This window comes from Idiotropiscis lumnitzeri, chromosome 11, assembly GCF_059441095.1.
Source record: "Idiotropiscis lumnitzeri isolate Australia: NSW breed Sydney's pygmy pipehorse chromosome 11, RoL_Ilum_1.0, whole genome shotgun sequence".
Lineage (NCBI taxonomy): Eukaryota > Metazoa > Chordata > Actinopteri > Syngnathiformes > Syngnathidae > Idiotropiscis > Idiotropiscis lumnitzeri.
Genome location: NC_142401.1, coordinates 7,886,930 through 7,909,433, shown reverse-complemented (window position 1 = coordinate 7,909,433; position 22,504 = coordinate 7,886,930). Strand labels below are relative to the sequence as shown.

Genomic DNA, 22,504 nt, shown 5'->3' with positions numbered 1-22,504 from the left:
GGACAAAAAACACAACACAATGCCGTACTCCTCTCAAGTGCCAGGTCAATTCTTCAAATCTAAAAAAAAGTTTATTTGAAATTACAAAATGGATTACTTTAAATAAATAATTAATTTATGTTTTTTTTGTTGATTTATTATTAGTATTATATAGTATATTGCTGTACTGGGCCAGGCGTTGTGTATATTAAAAAGGCATATGTTCATTTAATATAATTTAGCAATATATTCTACTAAATTTCCAATTATTTATTACAATAATAATAGAAACATTTAAATGTACAGTATATATACTATGTTTTATTTACAATGACTTAACCCCCAATTCTCTTACAATGTTGAATTTATATTTTAAATAGTTTATTTGACGATACTTTTCATTTGTTTTATAATAAATAAGTGAAACATTGAAAATGTCAAATGTACTTGCAAAATTCATTTTATTTTATTTATTAATATTTGTACTCCACTACTACTACTACTACTACTAATAATAATAATAATAATAAAATACAGATTATTAACAATTTCTCTTAGGTGAAATTAGAAAGAATTATTGGCCGCACGGTTGACTGTTGGCTTCGTCCTTGCTGTGTGGTGTTTGCTATATTTCCCCTATGCTTGTGAGGGCTGTCTTTGGGTACTCCGGTATCCACTTTCATACATCCATAATTCAAGACCCAATATGGTCTATAGGTGTGAATGTTAGTGTGACGGGTTCACCAGACATGTGATTAGGTAAGACTGCACAATTTGATGAGACACAATAAGAAAGAAGAAACAATGAGTATAGACATACGGTGGATGCAGAAAGGAAACACAGAATAAAACAACGTGAGGGAATCGTTTTTTGAGAAGACATAACGGGCCACATGTGGCCCCTGGGCCGTAGTTTGCCCACGCCTGCTTTAGACTGTCTAGCAAAACAGTCAACCAAAATTAATCTCTCCTGCTCTTTTGTTAAAGATCTTCACCACACTTCTTTTGGATTCTTACATCTGTCTATCAATGAAAAAAGTTCAGCGTGTTTGCATTTTCTGCTTGAGGCGTTGGCACTGACAGTCATCATGCGGTAACAGGCTCCTCCTCCTACTGCCACACTTAATCCCTGACATCCTTTAATACCGAGGCGGGTTAGACCCTAGGTGCTGCTGTCGCTTTATAGAGCTCCGTGATCAGAACATCAAGCTGAGACGAGGTGAGCAGCTTGGATAGGTTGAGCCTCAGAGGTCGAAAACACATGTGGCGAAGTCATCTGGTTCTAAATTAGTGTCTGTCAGTCTTTTTGTGGCTCATTTTTAATGTTACACTCATTCACATGAGCTTGATGGACAGATTTGCCTTGTGTAATGAGACATTGTGTTTGTTTCTTTGTGTGAAACCAAATTTTTTGAAGTAAAAATGTTTCTAGGTTGAAATATGATTTAACTAAGAGGGGCGTGTTTAACTTACTGCTTTTGTGTGTAGCTTGAGGAATGGAGGGGAACCAGTTGAAGGAGTCACTATTGCGTGAACAACAAATGCATGCCTTTACTTTGCTTTTTTTTTTTTTTACAAGTGTAACATTTCTACCCATCCATCGTTTCTATTAGACATGGCTTCCTCTGAGGATACAGAAGGCACTCTAACACCTGTAGATTTTATCCAGCTGCAGGAATACATGCAATGTAAGTGTTACCTTTTGACTCCTTTCCTACTTTGAAGAAGCAGCTAGTGACTTGTCGGTGACACATGTAGTGACATGTATCCAATTACAATTATCAGATGTTTTTTAGCGGCGCACAATGAGTTGATTGTGTGAATGTTTAGCAAGTCAAAACAAACACTCCTAAATCACAGTTTATTAATGCATGATGATTGTGGACATACAATTATTCGGAGTTGCAATATTATTGAGCAATCCATGCTGAGTTAACAAAAATATGCTCAAAAGTTTTGAATGAGATGTACAAGTAATGTATATTTGGGCTTTAAGTTTGTGGGAGGATATAACGTCAACACAAATAGGGATGAGCAGCCAAGTAATACGTGTGTGGAAAAAATGGAGAGTGCATATTCCATTATTATTTATTATTCACACTTAGCAGGTGATTTTTATTATGTAAAGCAATTTTTTTGGGGGGGGGCAGACAGCACTTTGAAGGTGAAAGATGTGATCAAGGAGTTTCAAAGTGGAGGTCGGTTGGCCCAGCGCAGCTCTCGAGAGGTCAGTTATGCAGAAACACGACTTCCTTTTCACAACATGTGCAGTTTATTTTCAAGTAGAATCATGTTCAAGGGACTCCCGTGAGCATGTCCCACTGCGTATCATGACACCTTTGTTTGGTTTCTTTGTACAGTATGTGGACGCAGAAGGGTTCAGCCTCTTCCTAAAGACCTACCTAGAGGTCGACGACTTTCCTGCAGATTTCTGCCAGCGACTTTTCTGTTACTTCCAAAATGTCGAGCAGGATGGCTCCGTGACAACAACTCAGGCCAAAGGTTAATAAATTAATGTTGATGCACCTTCAGACCACATATCTGCATTTGCGTACGCCACTCCACTAGAGGTTTGAAGAGAGTGTGACTACATTGACCCCCACATAATGAATCCGATTCACGTTTTCATAAAAAAAATGTATTCCTTGAGGGTGATTATTTTTCTAATTCTAAAAATTCACTGTGTTCCTAAAATTTTCAACCAAAACTTCCCAATTTATTCCCAATGTGATATGCAACATAATATATTCGGTGTTCCCATTAGTAATAAAAAATATTGCACTCTTTCAAATAATTCACATTAGGTGAGAAAAATTCACCATTTACGCCACTAAATCTGACACCGAAAAAAATTTAATTAATTATTTAATTATTTAATTAAATTGAATCTTTTCCATTTAAAATTCAAAACATTCATCACATTTAATTTACCAACTTTCAAAAAAAAAAATAAAAAAATGTAATTCATTCCACATCATTCAACATCAGTACACAAGCAATCACAGCTCACCTGTTTTCTGAGTATGGTCATGACATTCGCAAGGTGAGCTGTGATTGGTCATCACCCGAACCCCTGTGAACAACTGTGATTTTCCGTCAACAGCACGTGGCAAAATGGCCGCCCCGTGAGATGGACAAAAAAGTGTGGATTTTGCTGCATATTATCACATATTCCACAATCCAAATGCAACACTAATCAAAACGTCGTGTTTAGACTAATTGGGCCGCATGAACATTTTTGACTACACTAACCCTTTAAGATTGATTTTTGCTTGTTGTATTTCATTTTAGGTGGCGTGTTTCTCCGTGACATGTCCTGTTACTTCTCCGTGTTGGAGGAAGGCCAGCCATGGGAGAAGCTGGAATGTAGGTGACCTTTTAATGCACTTTTGCTTGGAGAATGTGTAAAAAAAAAAAAAAAATTTGTTTGTGTTTTCAGTTACTTTCAAACTGTATGACAAAGATGGTAATGGACACCTGGATAGCTCTGTAAGTTTCTCCAGTGGTTTGTCATTGTGCTTTGCAAAAGCCATTTTATTAAATTGAATTTCTTTCTCCATCAGGAAGTGGATCGGATCATCACGCAGATGATGCGAGCGGCTGATTACCTCGGCTGGGACGTGGCGGAGCTCAGAACTGTAGGAACGCTCTCGTTGTCACAAGTGGATGTGGCTTAAGTGCAAATCTTTCTAATGCAATTCATTAGAGAGGGACAGGCGACATTTTTCCGGAAAATTGACTTTTTTGCTCCCAGCTGGGTGTTGCCGACTATTAAATCAGAATTCTAGCAGGACTATTAGTTGTTCCTTCACAACACCAACTTCCCATTGTGGCGTTAGCACTTAGCATGATAGCTTTTCATTTGACCGCTCCTCAAAAAGGAGCTAAATAATGCAGATTGTCATAATAGCTGCATTTACGGATTACCAAACAAACAAAATCCATGTTACTCAATTTAAAAGGTCGAAGTAATATATGATAAGGATTTAAGGTACCCTAATGTGCAACCACCATAGTTCCCTTTATTCGAAATATCGAACAATTCTTCCTTTGGCTTTTGCATTACACCTCAAGAAAGTTTATTTAAAATCTGTTGATTGTAATCCATCTTACTACTATTTCCCTGTTTTTCAAAGTCATTGGTGTGAATATGCCATGAAAACAGAACACTTGTACACGAACATTTTTCTTTTTTTTTTTTTTTTAATGTCATGTTTGTTTGTTTGTTTTTTTTTTTTTTTTTGGACACATCAGGGTGTTGCCTTTTAAAATAGCACACTTCCTCAACTGGTTGTGACTTTAACTCATTCACTGCCAGTCCAGGTATGATGAATGTATTTTGGCTTCTATATCCGTCAATGGCAGCGAATGAAAACGCTACTTTTTGAAGATTTTTTTTTTTTTTTATCTGTCTGCCAAGCTGCTACTTGGTATGAAGTGAGTTGAGTGACGTTGAGTTCACCTTCACCTTCCACACTTGTATCTCAAATTTTAGCTCACTGGTCAAAGAGGGAAAAAAAATCATCCAACTCAAACATGAACATATGAGGGTGCGACCCTTGTTGAAGGTCATTAACTCTGAACATTTTCGTTTTCTGATTGTTTAGGTGCTCACGGACATGATGACAGCAATTGATGCGGATTCCAGTGGCACGGTCACGCTAGAGGAATGGCTGAAAGGAGGCATGAACAATGTGCCTTTACTTGTTCTGCTCGGATTGAAAGTAAAAAAAAAAAAATTGCACATGCATGACCTTGTGACAGTTACATTTGACCTTTTTTTTTCTTCCCACAAAGCAGCAGCGCTTCCTTGATGTGTTTTTTTTCTCCCCGCCCATAGGTGCCGCAAAGGGATGGGCAGCATATTTGGAGAATGAAGAATTTTAACAAACCGGCCTACTGTTGTGTGTGTCACGGCATGCTGCTCGGCCTCAGAAAGCAGGGACTCTGCTGCACCCGTAAGAGTAAAAAAAACAAAAAACATTACAAGAGATCTATTTGAGGATTCCACTGTTTTGTGGATCAACGTTTATCCGGGTAAAATGCTGGAAGATATTTTGTTGCTCGTGTCACAGGGCTGTTTGCTCATCATGAATTTGTTCATAAGTCAAAGTTATTATCGGATATTTCAGTTAGTTTGGGACCTGGGGCAAAACCTGATTCCTATTTGGGTTGAGTTGAAAAAGTCTGGGAAAATACTGCTATTGATGTATATAGCATCGTTAAAAAAAAAAATATGTTTCTCATTTCTGTGCCCTCAGGTTGCAAGTATACTGCCCATAGCCATTGTTCCAACAAGAACGTTGAACCCTGTGCTCCCACCTTTGTCAAATCGAAACAGGAACTGAGGGTGAGAACTCTGTCAGTTCAGTTTCTTGTTGAATTTGAAATATTGTTTATCAGGATAAGTGATTTCTACTGTATTTCCCGGACTATAAGCCGCTACTTTTTCCCTAGATTTTGAACCATGCGGCTAATACAGCGGTGCGGCTTTTCTGTGGATTTTTCTTTCACCGGTAGGGGGCGCTCTATAGTTCAGAAAATACGCTAAATAAATCTTGATTTTTTTTTTTCTCTTGGGTTTGTTCTGTTTTAATTAGCAAAGTTGTTAAAAGGCACTGTTTTAATAATCTGTTTATGTACCTTTATGTTCATTCACAGTACAAAATTGTTCTGTACATGCCGTCAACAACTCATTTTTTTCAACATAGAAAACGGCGGCTTATAGCCTGTATTGTTATTATTATTATTATTAATATTATTTTTATTTTTTTTATTTTTTATTTTATTTTATTTTATTTTATTTTATTTTTTTTATTTTTATTTTTATTTTTATTTATTTTTTTTTTTTTATTTTTATTTTTATTTTTATTTTTATTTTTATTTTTATTTTTATTTTTATTTTTATTTTTATTTTATTTTATTTTTTTTAAGAGTTGCTGCAGCTTATATACAGGGGTGTCTTATAGTCCGAAAAATACTGTATATCTTATCATCTTTTTTACTTTAAAGTCTGTGCTTAATGGAATCTGAGGTCTGTTCGCCATCAATAGAGGTAGCACCAATCGGAAGTTGTTAAATACGTGCTTTAGGCCAAGTTCCACAGTTTAATATGACATGATTTCTCAGCAAATACTAAATCTCAACCAACCCAAATGTATTCTCATCATCTTAATAAGAAAGCAGAAAAACACACTCAGTTAATTGTTTAATACCTACAAGGCTGACATAAGGCAGTGGTCAAATCATATTTTCGAAACATAAACTTTTGTCTCAGGTGCCATCTCACGACTGGGTCAGATCAGACCGCAGCTCCAAATGTCAAGTTTGCTCCAAGAAGATTAAAAGTTTAGCTGGAAGGCGGTGCGTGTGGTGCCAGCAGATGGTGAGGAGAATGTGACTCAAAGCGTGAATATGATGATAATAAATGAATTATGAACAACAACTCATTTGTTAATATGGCTGCGATTTTGTTTAAGCGCCACGACGAGTGCATCTACACTGGACTATCCTCCTGCAATTGTGGCCCACTGAAAGATCACATACTCCCACCATGGGCCATATATGCTCATTCCAAGGTAGAACACTCTGCTGCGTTGTACGTCTGCAAAGTTGACTTCATTGTTTATATTGTGTTTCCTCAAGGAACCCGACACCAGTCTGTTGAACCTGACTCCTGATGGCAACTTCTTACAGGTACAATTAACACTGCCTTTTTCTGTGACCTGCACATTTTTGGTTGACATTTGCGGGCATGTAATAATGCCAAAAAAGAGTAAATAAAATAAATGATGAAAACATTCACACACACACACACACAAATGGTGAGCCATATTCAAAACGTCCTACGTGTGTAAGGATGAAAAGTATTTTCCCGCAGATTGTCCCAATTCCTGACATTCACCCGCTCTTGGTGTTCGTAAACCCAAAAAGTGGAGGAAACCAGGGTGAAAGGTGAGTTAACATTTGACACATGACTGAAGATTGCGCAATTTAATGAGATCCTATATAGAGTGCGTAGCAAAGATTCTGCATTTACAACAATAAAAGAGATGTACTGTACTGTATCATGATGTTCGTCCAATATTATCTTTTCTGGTAGTTAAGCAAAGTGTTGAAGATTTACACCACTGCGAACTTGAACTTGAACAAATTTAAAGGTGAAGTCAACCCCGCAAAATTTTTTGCAATAATATGTTCTATGCATTTTTATTTTTATTTTTACTTTAATTTTTTTTATTTTAATTTTAATTTTTATTTTTATTTTTATTTTTATTTTTATTTTTATTTTTATTTTTATTTTTATTTTTATTTTTATTTTTATTTTTATTTTTATTTTTATTTTTATTTTTATTTTTTAATAGTCTATTTTTTTTCCATTGCGTCATTGTACTGTTTCAACATGCTATTCGGATAAATGCCATGTGGCGTTACAACAAGCAAGTGACATCGATTTGATGTAATGGCCTTGAAACACTCTCTTTGATATCATGCAAAGCGACAAAACAATTCGGAACAATTCAGACATTTCTCAATTCATTTTATTATCTGTTTTCCTCGTCAGAGTTCTCTGTAAATTCCAGTACCTGCTGAATCCACGTCAAGTGTACAATCTTTCCAATGGAGGTCCCGCCCCTGGGTAATGCACTTTCGTCACAATTCCCATGAACTATGGAGTGCACCTTTCTCAACAATAGCCCCCCCCCTTTTTTTTTTTGGATAGGCTCCATTTCTTCCGCAATCTTCGTGACTACAGGATCTTGGCATGCGGAGGAGACGGCACAGCCGGGTGGATCTTGGATGCCATCGGTGCAGCAACATACATTTTAGAAGAGGAATTAAACATGTGATAATAAACCAGGCGGCTACCTATTTATTTTTTTTTATGTTTATTTTTTTTTTCAGATAAAGCTGGCCTGCAAGTGAATCCTCAAGTCGCAATCCTGCCCTTGGGTACCGGCAATGACCTGGCTCGCTGTTTGCGTTGGGGGCGAGGTAAAAGCATAAAACGCTGAAAAACATGAATTCTGATGCAATTTGAGCTGTGATGAACTTTACTTGCTTCTCTTGTGACAACTCGGAAGGCTACGAGGGATCTGATCTGACAGAGATCCTGAAGGCCATTGAGGCAAGTGAGATGATCCAAATGGATCGCTGGAGCATTCAGGTGATCCCAAATGATCCAAAACAAGTGGGAGACCCCGTCCCTTACCGGATCATCAACAACTACTTCTCAGTCGGATCGGTGAGTTACTGTCCATACTGTACATACTGATCGATGCAATACTTGAACTTGAGGTCAAAGTGAATTATTTCTTGTTGAGCAGGATGCTTCTGTTGCTCATCGTTTCCACTCGATGAGAGAGAAATACCCTCAGAGGTTCAACAGCAGGTGAGGATGAGTAGTATGATGGAACACTGTTTAAAGTCGGCTGACTCTTTTGCGAGATTGCTATTCAAAAATAACAAGTGACGGTTTTGTTTGACATTGTCATTGGATTGATGTAACAAGATGTCTATTGCTGTGGTTGTTGTTTTTACTGACATAAAACGGCAATATTTAATACCGAGAGGAGCAGAAGCTCCTCAACTCACTTTAACATAGTGCCTTGGCACCAAGATGGCACCAAAGCACTACTTTTGTCTAACTGAAGCTCCTCAACTCACTTCAACATAGTGCCTTGCCACCAAGATGGCACCAAAGCACTACTTTTGTCTAGCTAAAGCTATCAACTCAGTTTAGCATAGTGCCTTGGCACCAAGATGGCACCAAAGCACTACTTTTGTCTAGCTGAAGCTCTTCCACTTACTATAACATAGTGCCTTGGCACCACGATGGCACCTAAGCACTACTTTTGTCTAGCTGAAGCTACTCAACTCACTTCAACATAGTCCCTTTGCACCAAGATGGCACCAAAGCACTACTTTTGTCTAGCTGAAGCTAAACTCACTTCAACATATTGCCTTGGCACCAAGATGGCACCAAAGCATAATTTCACTTGCTTTGTCCTGTGCACAAAAACGGCATATAGGTGTATTTCAGGGAATAATAATAAAATATATATCCATGAATAGGCGGCATTGCAAGTCACTACCCATTCTGCTATTGCATTAAATACTAGTACTGTTTGTTGCAGAAATACATACCTAATATATAATATGGTCTTCTTTTGTTGTGAAGAATGAAAAACAAGCTTTGGTATTTGGAGTTTGCCACATCTGAGACCATCAGTTCCTCTTGCAAGAATCTCACAGGGAGTCTCGCCATTGAGGTGAATGTTTCACTGGCAGTCATGTGACCTTTTTAGGTTCCCGTTCATTTCTTGTCACACTCTTTGTTGAATGGATGACAACAGTGCTGTGGGAAACACCTAAACCTGAGCGACACGTCTCTCGCGTGCATCGCTGTCCTCAACATCCCCAGCATCTACGGCGGCTCCAACCTGTGGGGCGAGACCAGTAAGCCTGATGGTCCACCACGTGAAGCACATGAAGTCATCACTGATCCAGAAGTTCTTAAAACAGTAGCACAAGGTAGATGTTTTTTTTCTAGTTCCTGGATTGTTTTAAAACTCTTTCCCGAGCCTATTCAACATCATATCTTTGCAGACATGACTGATAAGCGTCTGGAGGTGGTAGGCTTGGAAGGGATGATAGAAATGGGTCAGATCTACACTGGACTGAAGAGCGCCGGGCGCCGACTGGCACAGGCTTCCCAAATTACGATCAGGTGGTGTGCTTTGACCTCTAATGGAATACAAAAATCTCAAAAATAATTAATTAATTTACAATGCCACGCTTGCTTCTCTAATATAGGACATTTAAAGCCCTGCCCATGCAAATTGACGGGGAGCCGTGGCTACAACCTCCTTGTACAGTAAGTCTCTATTTATGCTCACTTCAATGAGTCTAATGATAAAATATGCAAAATGTGAAGCGTTGTGATGTAATCCTGTAAATTTTGTAATTCTTTGAGCGTGAATAGCAGTATGGTCAAACAAAAGTAATGTTAGTTCATCAAAATTAATTATAACCTCCAGCATTGTAATAGACAAGAATTAAATTCCACTGTAAAAAAATGAATGCACATAAATAATTTGCATTCAAATCTGAAAAAAAAAAAGTCATTGGCCTTGACCTTAAAACTGCGTTTATATTAGTAGCCAACAGGGGGCGACATCGACCTCACTATAACGTCTTTTGAAGCATAGCGTGTCCGTGTACCAAATTATATTCCAATTCCAAGTAAACTGAATCATCTCAACGCTAACAATCTGCACAAAATAATTAGAACAAAAATAGAAAAAAATATTTTCATTAGCTGAATAAAAACATGGTTTTAAATTTGAAAAATTAACTGAAACTACATCTTACGTTTATAATACTATAATTTTATTTAAATGTATTTTTTTCGGTATTGCTATACATCGGTACAGCGGAAAGGTCAAACAGTTGTTTGAAGATTTTAGTTTACTTTATTACGCAATACTTATTAACTTTTTTTCTTAAATTAAACAAATACTCCACATAAAAAAAAAAATCTAAATTCTGAAACATGTGACCGAAATGAAGCATCAAAAAACCTAATACAAATAACAAACTTGCTCAAAAACGTAATTAAAACTAACAGAAATAAATAAAAAAAAGTCCAAAACTAACCATAATAAAAATTTCCCCAGGTAATTGTGAATTAAGTCGGCCCCTTGGTCAGCACAGTAAATCATTCCGTCACATTTACATTTCAACCTGTTGTGTTTATTCCAGATCCAAATAACTCACAAGAACCAAGCTAACATGTTAATGGGTCCACCAGCAAAACCATCTGGATTCTTCCACCTCAAGTAGAAATCATTTTCCACGTTGGGACCCCGTACAACAGTATTCCATCTGATGCAGAGATGCTCTGTGTTTGATTGTCACATTTTTTCTAAATAACATTTTGTTGCCAAGAAATTCCTAAACTGTTATTCTGTAACTGTGTTATAGTACGGAAGGGTTGTTATTAATGTACACCAATTTTAAACAATGCAACCTTTTTTTATGGTTCAAACACATTTTCACACAAGGATAAGAAATCAGTACGTTTACATGTGTTGCCGTGTTCACTGTATGGTTAAATAGAAATATATAAGAGGGTGCTAGCGTTTGAATGAAATGCTTATGTGCACATAATGCATTGTGTTGAATATATTTATTTCTGTGTTTTAATTGAGACTGTGGAAAAACATTAAAATCTCCGGAATTAATTAATTATCTTGTACAATGTTGTAAATTAATTTGAAGATGAATTATGGAATGAGTAACAGTGGATTCGGGGTAAAATATTTCATTGTTGATACATTATTTATGGTGGATAGAAATTTTATTTTGATTTTATTATTATTATTTATTATTATTTGAATCAAGTGCCAATTTGTTTTTACTTTGAGGGCAAAATTGTTGAAGTCGAATGCAAAAAAATATTGTTACCCAAAGATTATATTGCAATACATATGAGGATACCAAAAAAAAAAAAAAAAATTCTGAAAAAAACAAGAAAGACTTATTTATATACAATACATGCTTTGTTTCCTTCTCATGTGGCCTGCCAACTGAACATTCTAAATACTTATCTTTTCTGGCAGAATTCGGGGAGACATGCTCTGCCGAATGCATGGGTGGGGAAAGGAGGACTAATCCAGAGTTAGTGAGGAAAAGAAGCACGGAGGAGGATTAATCTTAAGTAAGTGAGAAGGAAAAGTGGAACTTTACGTGGGTGTTTTAAAATATCCTAACTTGGAGCAGGCATCTTAAGACATGGTAAAAATGAGAGCTTACATATTTGCTAAGCTATATAAAAATGCATTCTCTTCTCTCATAGGTGAGTTTCTGATCAATTAGAATATTGGAGAATATGAAGTAAAATTGACTTAAATGTCTAAAGAAATATTCCACAAGGATCTTCGCCATATTCAAATATTCATCCGTAAAAGGCAATTTCTTCTCACACTGAACGATCCCTCGAAACTGGATCGCACCCGGGCCTCCCCTGAGAGGGTTCAAGTGGACTGTGTATTAACTGCTCGACGCTGATAAGTTATGAGATGAGCGGTAATAGCTGAAGCTTCAATTGTTGCTGACAAACGGGCATTTACAGCTGAGGCCGTGCCACCCAATCTGCGACTGTTCCATTGACGACAATGCAGTACATTACAATGTATCATTTCACATCTCATAAAATGGTAGCCTCAGTTACCGCAATGATTTCCTTGGTCAAGTCCCTATTGGTTGGAGGCTTATCTGTGTTAAAAGATAAATTCATACTGTGGAGTTTGTATTGTACCAATGTGTTACGGAATTAACAAAATATTTTAATAATACACTGATTTGTAATAAGGAGACCTCAGGTCAGCCAATTTAATGTTCTGTCAAATTATTTGTGTTTAGGATGCCATAAGAAGTTGTTATGGCTTTTGTCTCTTTCCTATGTGAAGAGACTCGCCTCTCAGGCACACATTGTAATGTTGAATGTGTGACATTGCAGGAACAGATGATTTGAATCCATCCATCCATCCATTCATTTTCTCTTGTACTTGCCTTTATTAGGGTGACAATCAGTCTTGGGTGGGGTACATCCGTGGACTGGTCGGCAATCACACTATCAACACTCACATTCACAACTGAGTAATCAACATTTTGAATTTGGAATGTTTTGAATCTACCAAGTGATGTAAATTACAAGTAAAAACATGAACATTTTAATTTGGGGGATTATTTTGAAAAAATAATAATTAATAAATAAAGTTTCGAAATACAAATGAATGCCGTAGGGATAAAACAGTCAGTTTAAAGTTGGGGGGAAAAATAATTTTTTTTTTCTTTTATTTAAAAATTTTGAAAAAAACTAGTGGCACGGACAAGATGAACAGTTTGAGGTTGGAACGGTTTGAATCAGTTAAAAAAATAATCAGAGAAATTTATTTCCAAAATCTTAATTTTGGGCTTGTATTCAGAAATTTTGAAAAAAAATGCAACAGTGATAAAAGTTAGAAAGGTTTCATTGATTAAAAAGTATTCAATGGAGCCAACATTTATGTTTTTGGAACTTGCTTGGAAAATATTAACACCCTACAGGAATGCCAACCCCGAACATCAAAATTGTGGAGCAGACCTGCTTACCACTATTTCACTATCCTGTTCCATATAAATTGCATTCACTTTTTAATTTTTTTTTGCCCGACATGAATTTCATATGGTTATGAGAAATTATTATTATTATTTTGATTGTGTCATACATCATAAAAGCTTACGAAGAAAAATCATATTTTTTAGTTGAAAAGGTTGGCTAACAATGGTTAACAACAAAGGAGTAATTACGTTTCATGTAAAATGTCTGACACGAAAAAAAAGTATACTCTACTTGCAAACAGCCGCTATTTATTTTTATGCTTTTTACTGACGTCCATTAATAGTCCCACGTGAGCAGCAAGTTCGTGGTTTATATTTAGAGCGCGCAGTGCATGGGCGTTTGCGTCAGTGGAATCCCGTGCATGCGTCACTCAAATGACGTCAGTAGCTCCCGCCACGTGATTGGCCATGAACCGGAAATGAGCCCTCCTCTGCTTCCCCCGTTTTAGGCACGGTCCCGCCTTGTCGTCTCCACAGCGTGATAAAACAAGGAGCTCATGGAGCGTGCCGCGTGGATCTCAACTGATACGTGTTTGTGTGTGTGCGCGCGCGCGTGTGTGTGTGAGTGGGCGTGTGCATCAGCGGGGCCAGTTCAATCATTTGGAATACATGAACAACATCAGAATTTGGATATTTACGTGAATCAGGTCAGTGTTTGATATCTGTCACGTGCAATTTATGCTGTTTGATTCATATAATTAATGTTTGATATCAATTATCATGACATGATATATGACTAGAAAAATCCTGCCAAAAGCCCCCCCAAACTGATTTGTCCTCATGCAAATGAAGTAAAAATGGGACCTTTCAAGTACATTTCCGTTATTTTCTCTTTCAGATCAACACACCAAATAAAATCTAGAGATTATTCTGCCATTTTGAGATGGTTGTTGAAATCTTCCAAGATAACGAAATTATGCTATGCACAGTTTTAGGTACGCCTTTCTACACAGTCTTAACAAAGTTCTTTCAAGTGAAACTGAGCCCAGGTGTCAACAGTAAAAGCCAAGTCTAAAAGTGTCAAACTGCACTCTCCAACACTGTCCTCACAATGCCCTGAATCGGTACTCAAACAGACACCTGTGCAAGTACACGCACACACAAACACACATGCATAACCAGGCTTTGCCACCCTTCCCATTTCACATGGCACTGGGCCCTTCCTGTAATACAATCTGCAACACTCCCTGGTTTAGTCCCTGTGAAAGAGGGTTGCCCTCCACTCAAGGAGCTCTTAAGAACATGACCAGCCAGTAACACAATATCTGACAGCATCTGACTGCTTCGCTGGGCCAGCGGCTACACTTTCTAAAGAGGGCTGAGATGCCTTGAAGCCAAGGAGAGGGCATAATGGCAAATAAGGCATTCAAGGGGATAATAAAGGAAACAGAAGACAGGTTAGAATTACTGACTATAAGGAAAATAGTGCAGCCTCAATGGACAAACAATCCGGGATCTTGTTTCAAAACAAAATTTTCCCATAGGAAATAATGGAAGCAGAAATAATCTTTTTCCAGGATCAAGTGTCACATTTGTTGCACCAACTGTACAGGAAATGTTTTAAGTAACAATTTGATACAAGTGTAAAAATAAGATAACCAAAGTTACATTTCTGATATGAAAGCAACGCTCAGCTTTGATGTTTGACTTTTGAAGTTTGACCAAAAAAAAATTTTTTTTTCATTTTTGTTAAAACAGTCATTCTGACTTCACCAGTAACATGCAAAGCCTTGGTACATCGAATATATATAGATGACTTCAGCTACCTAAACCCCCACCCCTACATCCTCCCCTTACGGTAGTTCACGATAAATATGATCTATGAAAAAAAAACAGCCGTCTCTGCCCTTGAGCCTTTAATTTGATACACAAGAAACCACCGCACTCGAGGTGAAACGGTGAAACAACCAATCAGAGACAGGAGTTGTAACTTACAGCTTGTCAATCATGTGTCTCACACACTCACGGGCACACTCACTGTAGCCAAACCTCCGTGACCTAAAAAAAAAAAAAAACTTATATTAACACTGTTATGAATTAGATTGGGTAACAAAAAAATTAAAATAGCGCGAGTTAAAAAAGTGAAAATATTTTTAAAATCATACATTTAGGTACACTTAAAGCCTTCTCTGATTAAAATATTTCGTCAACCAGTGTAATAAATGATTAAAATGATTTGTGTCCTCACATGGATGAAAATCATCATTTATTATGAACAACATGTGATTAAGTCATTTACTACAAGCTGACTAAAAAAAAAAAAAAAAAAAATGGATCTTTGACGTTTTTAGCCGTCAATGGTAGTAAATGATTTAGAATTGATTTGAATTTTTTTTTTTTCGGAAAGTAGTGTGTATCAAACTGGTCGGCCTTCGCATTAATCCGTAGCCAAGAAATAACTCACAGTAATCTGACACTTCGCGTATCCCTGTATCTAATATTTAGTCCCTAACTACTCCGGTGAGGCAACTAAAATGTTTCTGTGGCACATGTGGCAGCCATTTTGTAACAAATGTAACAATTTCAAAGCATGAGAGGACCTGACTTGTCTTCAACTCGTGTTTTGTTTCTCGTGTGCCCCAGCAATGCCCTGTGTACAAATGCAGCATGTATCCCTGACCCATGACACCCACTTCAGCTCTGACTTCTTAAACCCCGAGCCGGGCTCCAAACTGGCGATGGACATCGGTGGCCAGAAGGAGCAGCTGTCCACGTCGTTGTTACCCAGCATCAATACCTTAGTGGGAAGTGGCTACGTCGGGGAGTTTGATGCTTTTTCCTGCAAGATTCCCACCTCGCCTTCCACGTCTACGGTTTCATTCGGCCACACCTCCGTCGCTGAAAGTTCAGACTGCCAGATGCAGAACCAAGCATACAAACTGGATGACCTCCAAGTGTATGGCTGTTATCCAGGCTCATTTACACTCAGCTGCCTTGATGAGACGCTGTCATCATGCGGCTCCGACTACTACGGCAGCCCGGGCTACCCCGCCGCTTCGCCGCCGACAGCAGCTTTTCAGACACTGTGCGCACCTGTATGGGAATCCCCTTTCAGCACCTACAACCCGGCCCCCTCGGCTGATAAGCAAGCCTCCTTTTTCCCCTTCAGCCCCACACCGGAGCAGCACTCTCCCGTGCTGCCCCGTCAGGATGCTCAGCTTGGTCAGGACGAGGCTTTTTTCATGTGCCCTCAGCAGCAAGTGTCTTCACTCCATTGCCCCGTCATGTCCATGGAGCATGGCGCCAGGCTCGTGGAGGGCTCTTCCAAAATCCACAACCCAGCTTTGAGCGAGGGCCGCTGTGCCGTCTGCGGAGACAATGCATCCTGTCAGCACTACGGGGTCCGGACTTGTGAAGGCTGCAAAGGTTTCTTCAAAGTGAGTGGATGGCATGTACTGTGGATTCTGTAGATTGCATTGGGTTTTATTCTGAGATATATTCATATTTTTGGTTTCACATTTTCACACAACCTGGAGCTCTTTTTTGCCACAAGCAGTTGAAGTTTACTGCCATTAATCATCAAATAAAGAGAATTGCTTGTTGTGTATTTAACGACCACATAGCTTTACCTTAATGTAGCCTGTTTACCTTAATGCTAACAACCTAAAATGCCAGATGCGTATATTTAAACACAAACGGTGGCGCAAACACATGCAGACAAACACAAATTCTTTAACCTCGCCAAAAAAAAAACCCCCAACCAATATTACTACAGTTTTTCGGAATCAGTTCTGTTCCTGTTCTTGGAGAGTCTCTATGTCTTTGTTATACTGCCTCCTGGTGGCCAAGGCGTGAACACCAGAATGAGCAGCACAATGTCCATTGAATTGAAAAATAAATAAATAAATAAATGATCGCCTCATATTATATATACACAACAAATGGATGAATAAATAGTTTCGCAATCAGAGGCCAGTAAAAACTTTGTTCAAATTATTGTTTGTTCAATTATTATTTATTTTAAAAAGGGGATTGGTCGGAAAAAATGCTTGCAGTATCACCACATTTTTAAAAGTGAAAACAATTTGAAATTTTGATATTTTAGAAAACAACATGAATTCAATGCACATCATTTCCTATTGTGGGCCACATGAAATGATGTGGGGGGCCACGTGGGGCCCCAGGCCTTATGTTTGACCCCTCTTTATGTTAGATTTTTTTTTTTAAATACCTTCTTAAACTGCAAAAGCAGAAACGATAATTGCATCTTATATTTGTATTGACTGACATTTTTATTTGTTGATTTTGCTAAAAATCACACAATTCATCTCCCCAGTATGGCTTGCAAAGTCCATTCTGAATACGCTTAGTTACCAAATATGGTTCCAAGCCCAATAAAGGGCTACTATTACTCATGTAATTTTAGCATGGCAAACAATCCATCTGTAGTAATATTGTTTTTTTTTCCCCCTCCTGATTGACAGCGAACAGTGCAGAAAAATGCAAAATATGTTTGCTTGGCCAATAAAGACTGTCCAGTGGACAAGAGGAGGAGGAACCGCTGCCAGTTCTGCCGTTTCCAGAAATGTCTTACAGTGGGGATGGTCAAAGAAGGTAAAGTAACGTCAGCCTCCCTTTGAGTTTTCACTGACTTACTCATGATGATGGCTAAACCGCGGTTTGTAATGTCAATCTGATGAAACCAAAGCTTGGCATGAAAGACACATGTTAGTTGAGATTTACTATGCCAGCTGCAGAAAGAAATGGATATACGGGAGCAGCTGTCCCCCCCCCCCCCCCACAAGTGTGTTGTGTAGCCAAGACACAAGCATGCACTTGAAGTCTCCCTCTCATCCTTTCTGTCTGTAGTTGTTCGCACAGACAGCCTGAAAGGTCGGCGAGGCCGTCTGCCATCCAAACCGAAGACGGTGGCGGAAGCTTCCTCCACCACCCCCAATATCAACATCATTTCCTTGCTAGTACGAGCACATTTAGACTCCAACCCGACCATTGGCAAGCTTGACTACTCCAAGGTAGGTGCTCATGTATTGCCGCTGATTTTCATTTCAAGTTTGCATGCAGCCCTTGTGTCTGTACTTTTACCATTTTTTTTTTACTGCTTTGTTGCTATTTTCTGGAGACAAGTTATGCAATGACGAGCACAAAATTAATTAAAATGACTGAAGTGCCTGTCAATGAAATGTAGTGATGGAAATCTGTTTAACTCATTCACTCCCATTGACGGCTAAAGACGTCAAAGATCCTTTTTTTTTTTTTTTTTTACTTCTCTGGTAGGAAATGACTGAAGTGCCTGACAATGACATGTAGAGATGGAAATCTGTTTAATTTCCCTGATAGATAAAGGACATGATTAATGATCATGTAAGTGACTAATTGCTATTTTTTTTGTCATAAGGATGGCAGTTGACTGAATTCCTAACGATTGATTATTCGATGGTCCAAATAAAAAAAAATCACAATATTTTACCATTGTGGAGCTACCATCAAACCAAATTTCATTTGCAACCCAACCATGTTACTCAAAATAAAAATCAATGCAATGAGAATATCTCAATTCTCTACTTAAAAGCATACCGGTGTTTGTGAAACGGACAATTCAGTTGCTTGGTGATAACATACTGAAAAATACCGTAAAGAATTTCCCGCCTCCTCTTGCTCTTCAGTACCAGGAGACAGTGGACAAGGTATCGGAGAAGGAGGATGCCGGTGACATCCAGCAGTTCTACGACCTACTAACTGGATCGTTGGAGGTCATAAAAACCTGGGCTGAAACCGTCCCGGGATTTTCCGACTTCTGCACAGAGGACCAGCAGCTACTTCTTGAGTCGGCCTTTGTGGAGCTGTTCATCCTACGCCTGGCATACAGGTTGGCTGTATTTTAGACCTACAATGGAATGTGCATTATTACACCTTTTAATAATTGGGATGAATGATTAATTGAATTCAATTCAATATTGAAATATCGTAAAATGCAATTTTCAAATCAGTAAGACTGTGATTTAGAAAGAGAAAAAAAATCATCTCCATTTTCGTTTCTCCCACACACACAAGCAGCAGAATTTTCGCGGTGCATGCATGAGCACACGTCAACGGATGTTGTCGTTAACGTTTCCTGTCGTCTCACCCGCAGTCATGCTTTCTTGAAATAAAATGCACCTTGACCAACACTCTCAAAATACAAGGATAATAGGAACATTTATCGCAACTTGATTTATTGTTGCGTTCCATTTCCGTTCTGCTTGCTAACAGCCAATCAGATCAATGATCATCGATGGCCGGCACCATTTTGTATACTGAACGCCGCGAAAATGACTAAACGATCGATGTCATATCTAAGAAGCTTTTTCAATATGTGCACAGATGGAACTGATAAACTTCATCAAAAAGCAATTGTTGAAGAATTTCTGAACACAAATGATAAACAAATTTATTACTTGGGGGAAATTTAAACTTCAACCAAAATGTACAAAATCCATAAAAATACCATCATATTAAAATATTTTTATGCAAAGAACATATTTTGCAAATAACAGCGTGCACAAAGGTTTAATTATCCTTAAACAAAATACAAGGTGAGGCAAGTAAAACAAATTGTCGTAAAAATCTTCTGAGGAAAAATTACAGGACAGAAAAAGAAAACAATGCTCATCAAATACAATTCTGGAATAAAACGTGAATTTCACAAAATATTGAGGAGAAAAATGGCAATTATGCCTTCCATTTTTCCAGATCAAATCCAGAGAAGCACAAACTGATCTTCTGTAACGGCGTGGTCCTCCACCGACTGCAGTGTGTTCGTAGTTTTGGGGACTGGATCGACTCCATCATGGATTTCTCCCACAGCCTTCACCGAATGAACTTAGACGTCTCGCTCTTTGCGTGCCTTTCAGCCCTCGTCATCATCACCGGTTCGGCCGTTTTGGTTCCTTCAATCACAATCAACCACAGTGCATTGGACAGAGTTTCTCATTGTGTGACATTTTTTATGAATTTTTTTTAACTTTTAGATCGCCACGGCCTCAAAGAACCCAAACGTGTTGAAGACTTCCAAAGCAACCTCATCTCATCCTTAAGGGAGCACGCGAGCGGAAACCGATCGGAAACAAGCCGAACCCAGCCCAATTATCTCTCTCGGCTTCTGGGTAAGCTCCCAGAGTTGAGGACTCTTTGCACACAGGGCCTGCAGCGCATCTTTTACCTAAAACTGGAGAACCTCGTCCCCCCTCCACCTATCGTGGACAAAATCTTTCTGGATATCCTCCCATTCTGAATCCAAATGAACACGGAAGGAAAAGGAACGCACCTTATGTGATTTTTGTGGTTTTGCCGGTGCTACAAAAAGCACTTTACTTGTCACCTAATAATGGGGCCCCTATTCCAGCGGCTATCTTTAAACATGCATGCGGAGTCTTTAAAGATTGGCACCCCATGGAACCATTTGAGGTGTAACATAGCACTCGGAAGAACCACTTTTCGTGTGTGATGATGTCTTCATGTTACATGATGTACAATGGTATGTGTTTGGGTACGACACAGAGAGCTGAACGGATATTAGCGGTCATATATTTTGAGTGTGCATTTGTAAAAGGACTTTATTGCTGTGCTATATGTGTAAATGTTGCCATGCTATGCAACTAAAAAAACAATGTTGGCGACGCCGTGTCAATGATGGCGGCTAAAACCGCTCACCCAAATCTCTTAAAAGGCCCGTCGGTCCGCGTGTCGGTGGAGACAGACGCACTTACAGACACGTTGCAAGTTAAAATCGACAAGGAGTTTCAAAAGGGAGGCAAAATTAAAGTTTACACCAGTTATGATGAAACATTATCGATAAGTAATGATCCTTATGGCCTTAAATCAGGGGTGGGCAAACTTTTTGATTGGCGGGTTCTAAAATTTGACAGAGGGGCCGGACCAGGAGGAGTTGGATGAAGTGTTTTGGTAACCTCACCTCATTGGAGAAAAAAAAAAAAACATTTAATTTTAAATGAAAATGAACAAAAGCATTACAACAATATAGATGTCTTTGAAAAAAACCACAGTATTTAGAAAATAAAACATTAACAAGGTTTATTCATTTAAATTTTTTCAAGTTCGGCGGGCCGGATTAAAACGTCTAACGGGCCGCATGTGCCCCCCCCGGGCCGCTATTACTCTATTGTTGCCGTCATTTTTTTAAAACGCTGATTCTGGCAGGCTTCCAGTTTACACAAAGGCAAACACTCGATGAGCGTTGAATTAAAAAAAAAAAAAAAATGTGCCTTGGCAAAAACTCCTCAATCCTTGCGGTAAGAACATGTGACTCAATGTCAATGTCATTCCTAATGTCACAAACAAGACAATGACAAATTGGACTTCAGCCATCACTGGAAAAGCTTTTGACAAAAAGTGCCTGAAGCGTGTGAGTCATTATAGTTGTACAAAAAGTGTATACCGTAATATGTGAACGTTGCACAGAGTGAGCGTAACAACGAGAGGTGCCTTATAGTGTGGGTCACATGATCAAATGTCTACAATTGAATCCGTTATTATTATTATTACTATTTGAAGCCATTTTACGATTTGAATATGAGGATCATGCAGAGACAGACATTTATTTTTTGACTTCTTGTTCGTTACAGTCCTAAAACGAACGCTTACCAGTGTGTTTATCTTTCACATTCTTCTATTTTTTTTTTCCGTCTTATTATTTGACCCTTGAAGTGAACCACGCTAATATCTTGAAAAAAATGTCACCGGGATGGTAGGAGAAATTGTGTACAGCTAATATCTGGAGAAAGGAGATTTTCAACAACGCGGAAGTGTATTTGATAATAAATTCTGAAAATGTGTTACCGAGTGTTTTTTATTTTGAGGATTTAAAATGTAAAAGGGACATTTTAAAAATGATTCCAAAGCTAAATTATAAATAAAAAAATGCTTTGGGGGCAATCATTCACACTCACATTCACACTTGGGACAATATTACCATAAAGTGCCTTTGGTGTTCCCATCAGAATCCCTCAGTCGTCATGAAAATGTAGCAGAGTAACGACACTTTGAGGTGACCAAATATTTGAACCCACACATATGAGAACAATTTTAAGTCTCTATGGTTTCCATTATTTTTGAACATTTTTTTCATATGTGACTTTGGCATTTCTCACACATTACTCTGCTTACGACAGTGTAATAAGCGGTTTAAAAATACAAAATATATTTTATAGTCTTTTTTTTTTTTTTGTATGCTGTTGACATGTGGGAGGAAGCTGCATGAAAAACCACACAATAAAAACATGCAAACTCCACACAGGAGGGCCCGTGTTGAGATTCAAACCTCTAGTTATGAGGAACATTAAAACCAGTTTACCTCTGACTTCAGCTGGTCTTTGTGCGCAAGAAAATATCTGCTCCAATT

The 22,504-nt window shown here is 38.3% G+C and overlaps 2 protein-coding genes across 2 annotated transcripts; both read left to right on the top strand.

The window, feature by feature from the left end:
* The first annotated feature begins 1,101 nt into the window (after nt 1-1,101).
* dgkab (diacylglycerol kinase, alpha b) lies at nt 1,102-12,134 on the top strand. The gene is made up of 24 exons (XM_088308734.1): nt 1,102-1,198; nt 1,593-1,667; nt 2,130-2,206; nt 2,340-2,481; nt 3,271-3,345; nt 3,419-3,468; nt 3,543-3,617; nt 4,587-4,703; nt 4,820-4,937; nt 5,241-5,329; nt 6,257-6,364; nt 6,459-6,557; nt 6,625-6,675; nt 6,860-6,933; nt 7,544-7,618; nt 7,703-7,788; nt 7,885-7,974; nt 8,064-8,224; nt 8,307-8,371; nt 9,161-9,251; nt 9,336-9,513; nt 9,589-9,709; nt 9,796-9,856; nt 10,744-12,134. Exons 2-24 carry the CDS (start codon nt 1,595-1,597, stop codon nt 10,822-10,824), a joined length of 2,157 nt encoding a protein of 718 aa, XP_088164860.1. The 5' UTR covers nt 1,102-1,198; nt 1,593-1,594; the 3' UTR covers nt 10,825-12,134.
* Nucleotides 12,135-13,645: 1,511 nt separating this feature from the next.
* On the top strand, nt 13,646-21,938 carry LOC148327175 (putative nuclear hormone receptor HR38). The gene is made up of 7 exons (XM_088308874.1): nt 13,646-13,793; nt 15,730-16,523; nt 17,571-17,700; nt 17,956-18,119; nt 18,771-18,973; nt 19,837-20,015; nt 20,115-21,938. Exons 2-7 carry the CDS (start codon nt 15,732-15,734, stop codon nt 20,375-20,377), a joined length of 1,731 nt encoding a protein of 576 aa, XP_088165000.1. The 5' UTR covers nt 13,646-13,793; nt 15,730-15,731; the 3' UTR covers nt 20,378-21,938.
* Nucleotides 21,939-22,504: the final 566 nt, after the last annotated feature.

Excerpts from the sequence above, each read along its gene's own strand:
- dgkab (XM_088308734.1), top strand. The coding sequence starts at position 1,595 with ATGGCTTCCTCTGAGGATACAGAAGGCACTCTAACACCTGTAGATTTT. Across the intron at positions 4,704-4,819 it reads TTGTTCTGCTCGGATTGAAA|GTGCCGCAAAGGGATGGGCA; the intron begins GTAAAAAAAAAA and ends CCCCGCCCATAG. Across the intron at positions 6,934-7,543 it reads GGAGGAAACCAGGGTGAAAG|AGTTCTCTGTAAATTCCAGT; the intron begins GTGAGTTAACAT and ends TTTCCTCGTCAG.
- LOC148327175 (XM_088308874.1), top strand. The coding sequence starts at position 15,732 with ATGCCCTGTGTACAAATGCAGCATGTATCCCTGACCCATGACACCCAC. Across the intron at positions 16,524-17,570 it reads GCTGCAAAGGTTTCTTCAAA|CGAACAGTGCAGAAAAATGC; the intron begins GTGAGTGGATGG and ends CCTGATTGACAG. Across the intron at positions 18,120-18,770 it reads GCAAGCTTGACTACTCCAAG|TACCAGGAGACAGTGGACAA; the intron begins GTAGGTGCTCAT and ends CTTGCTCTTCAG.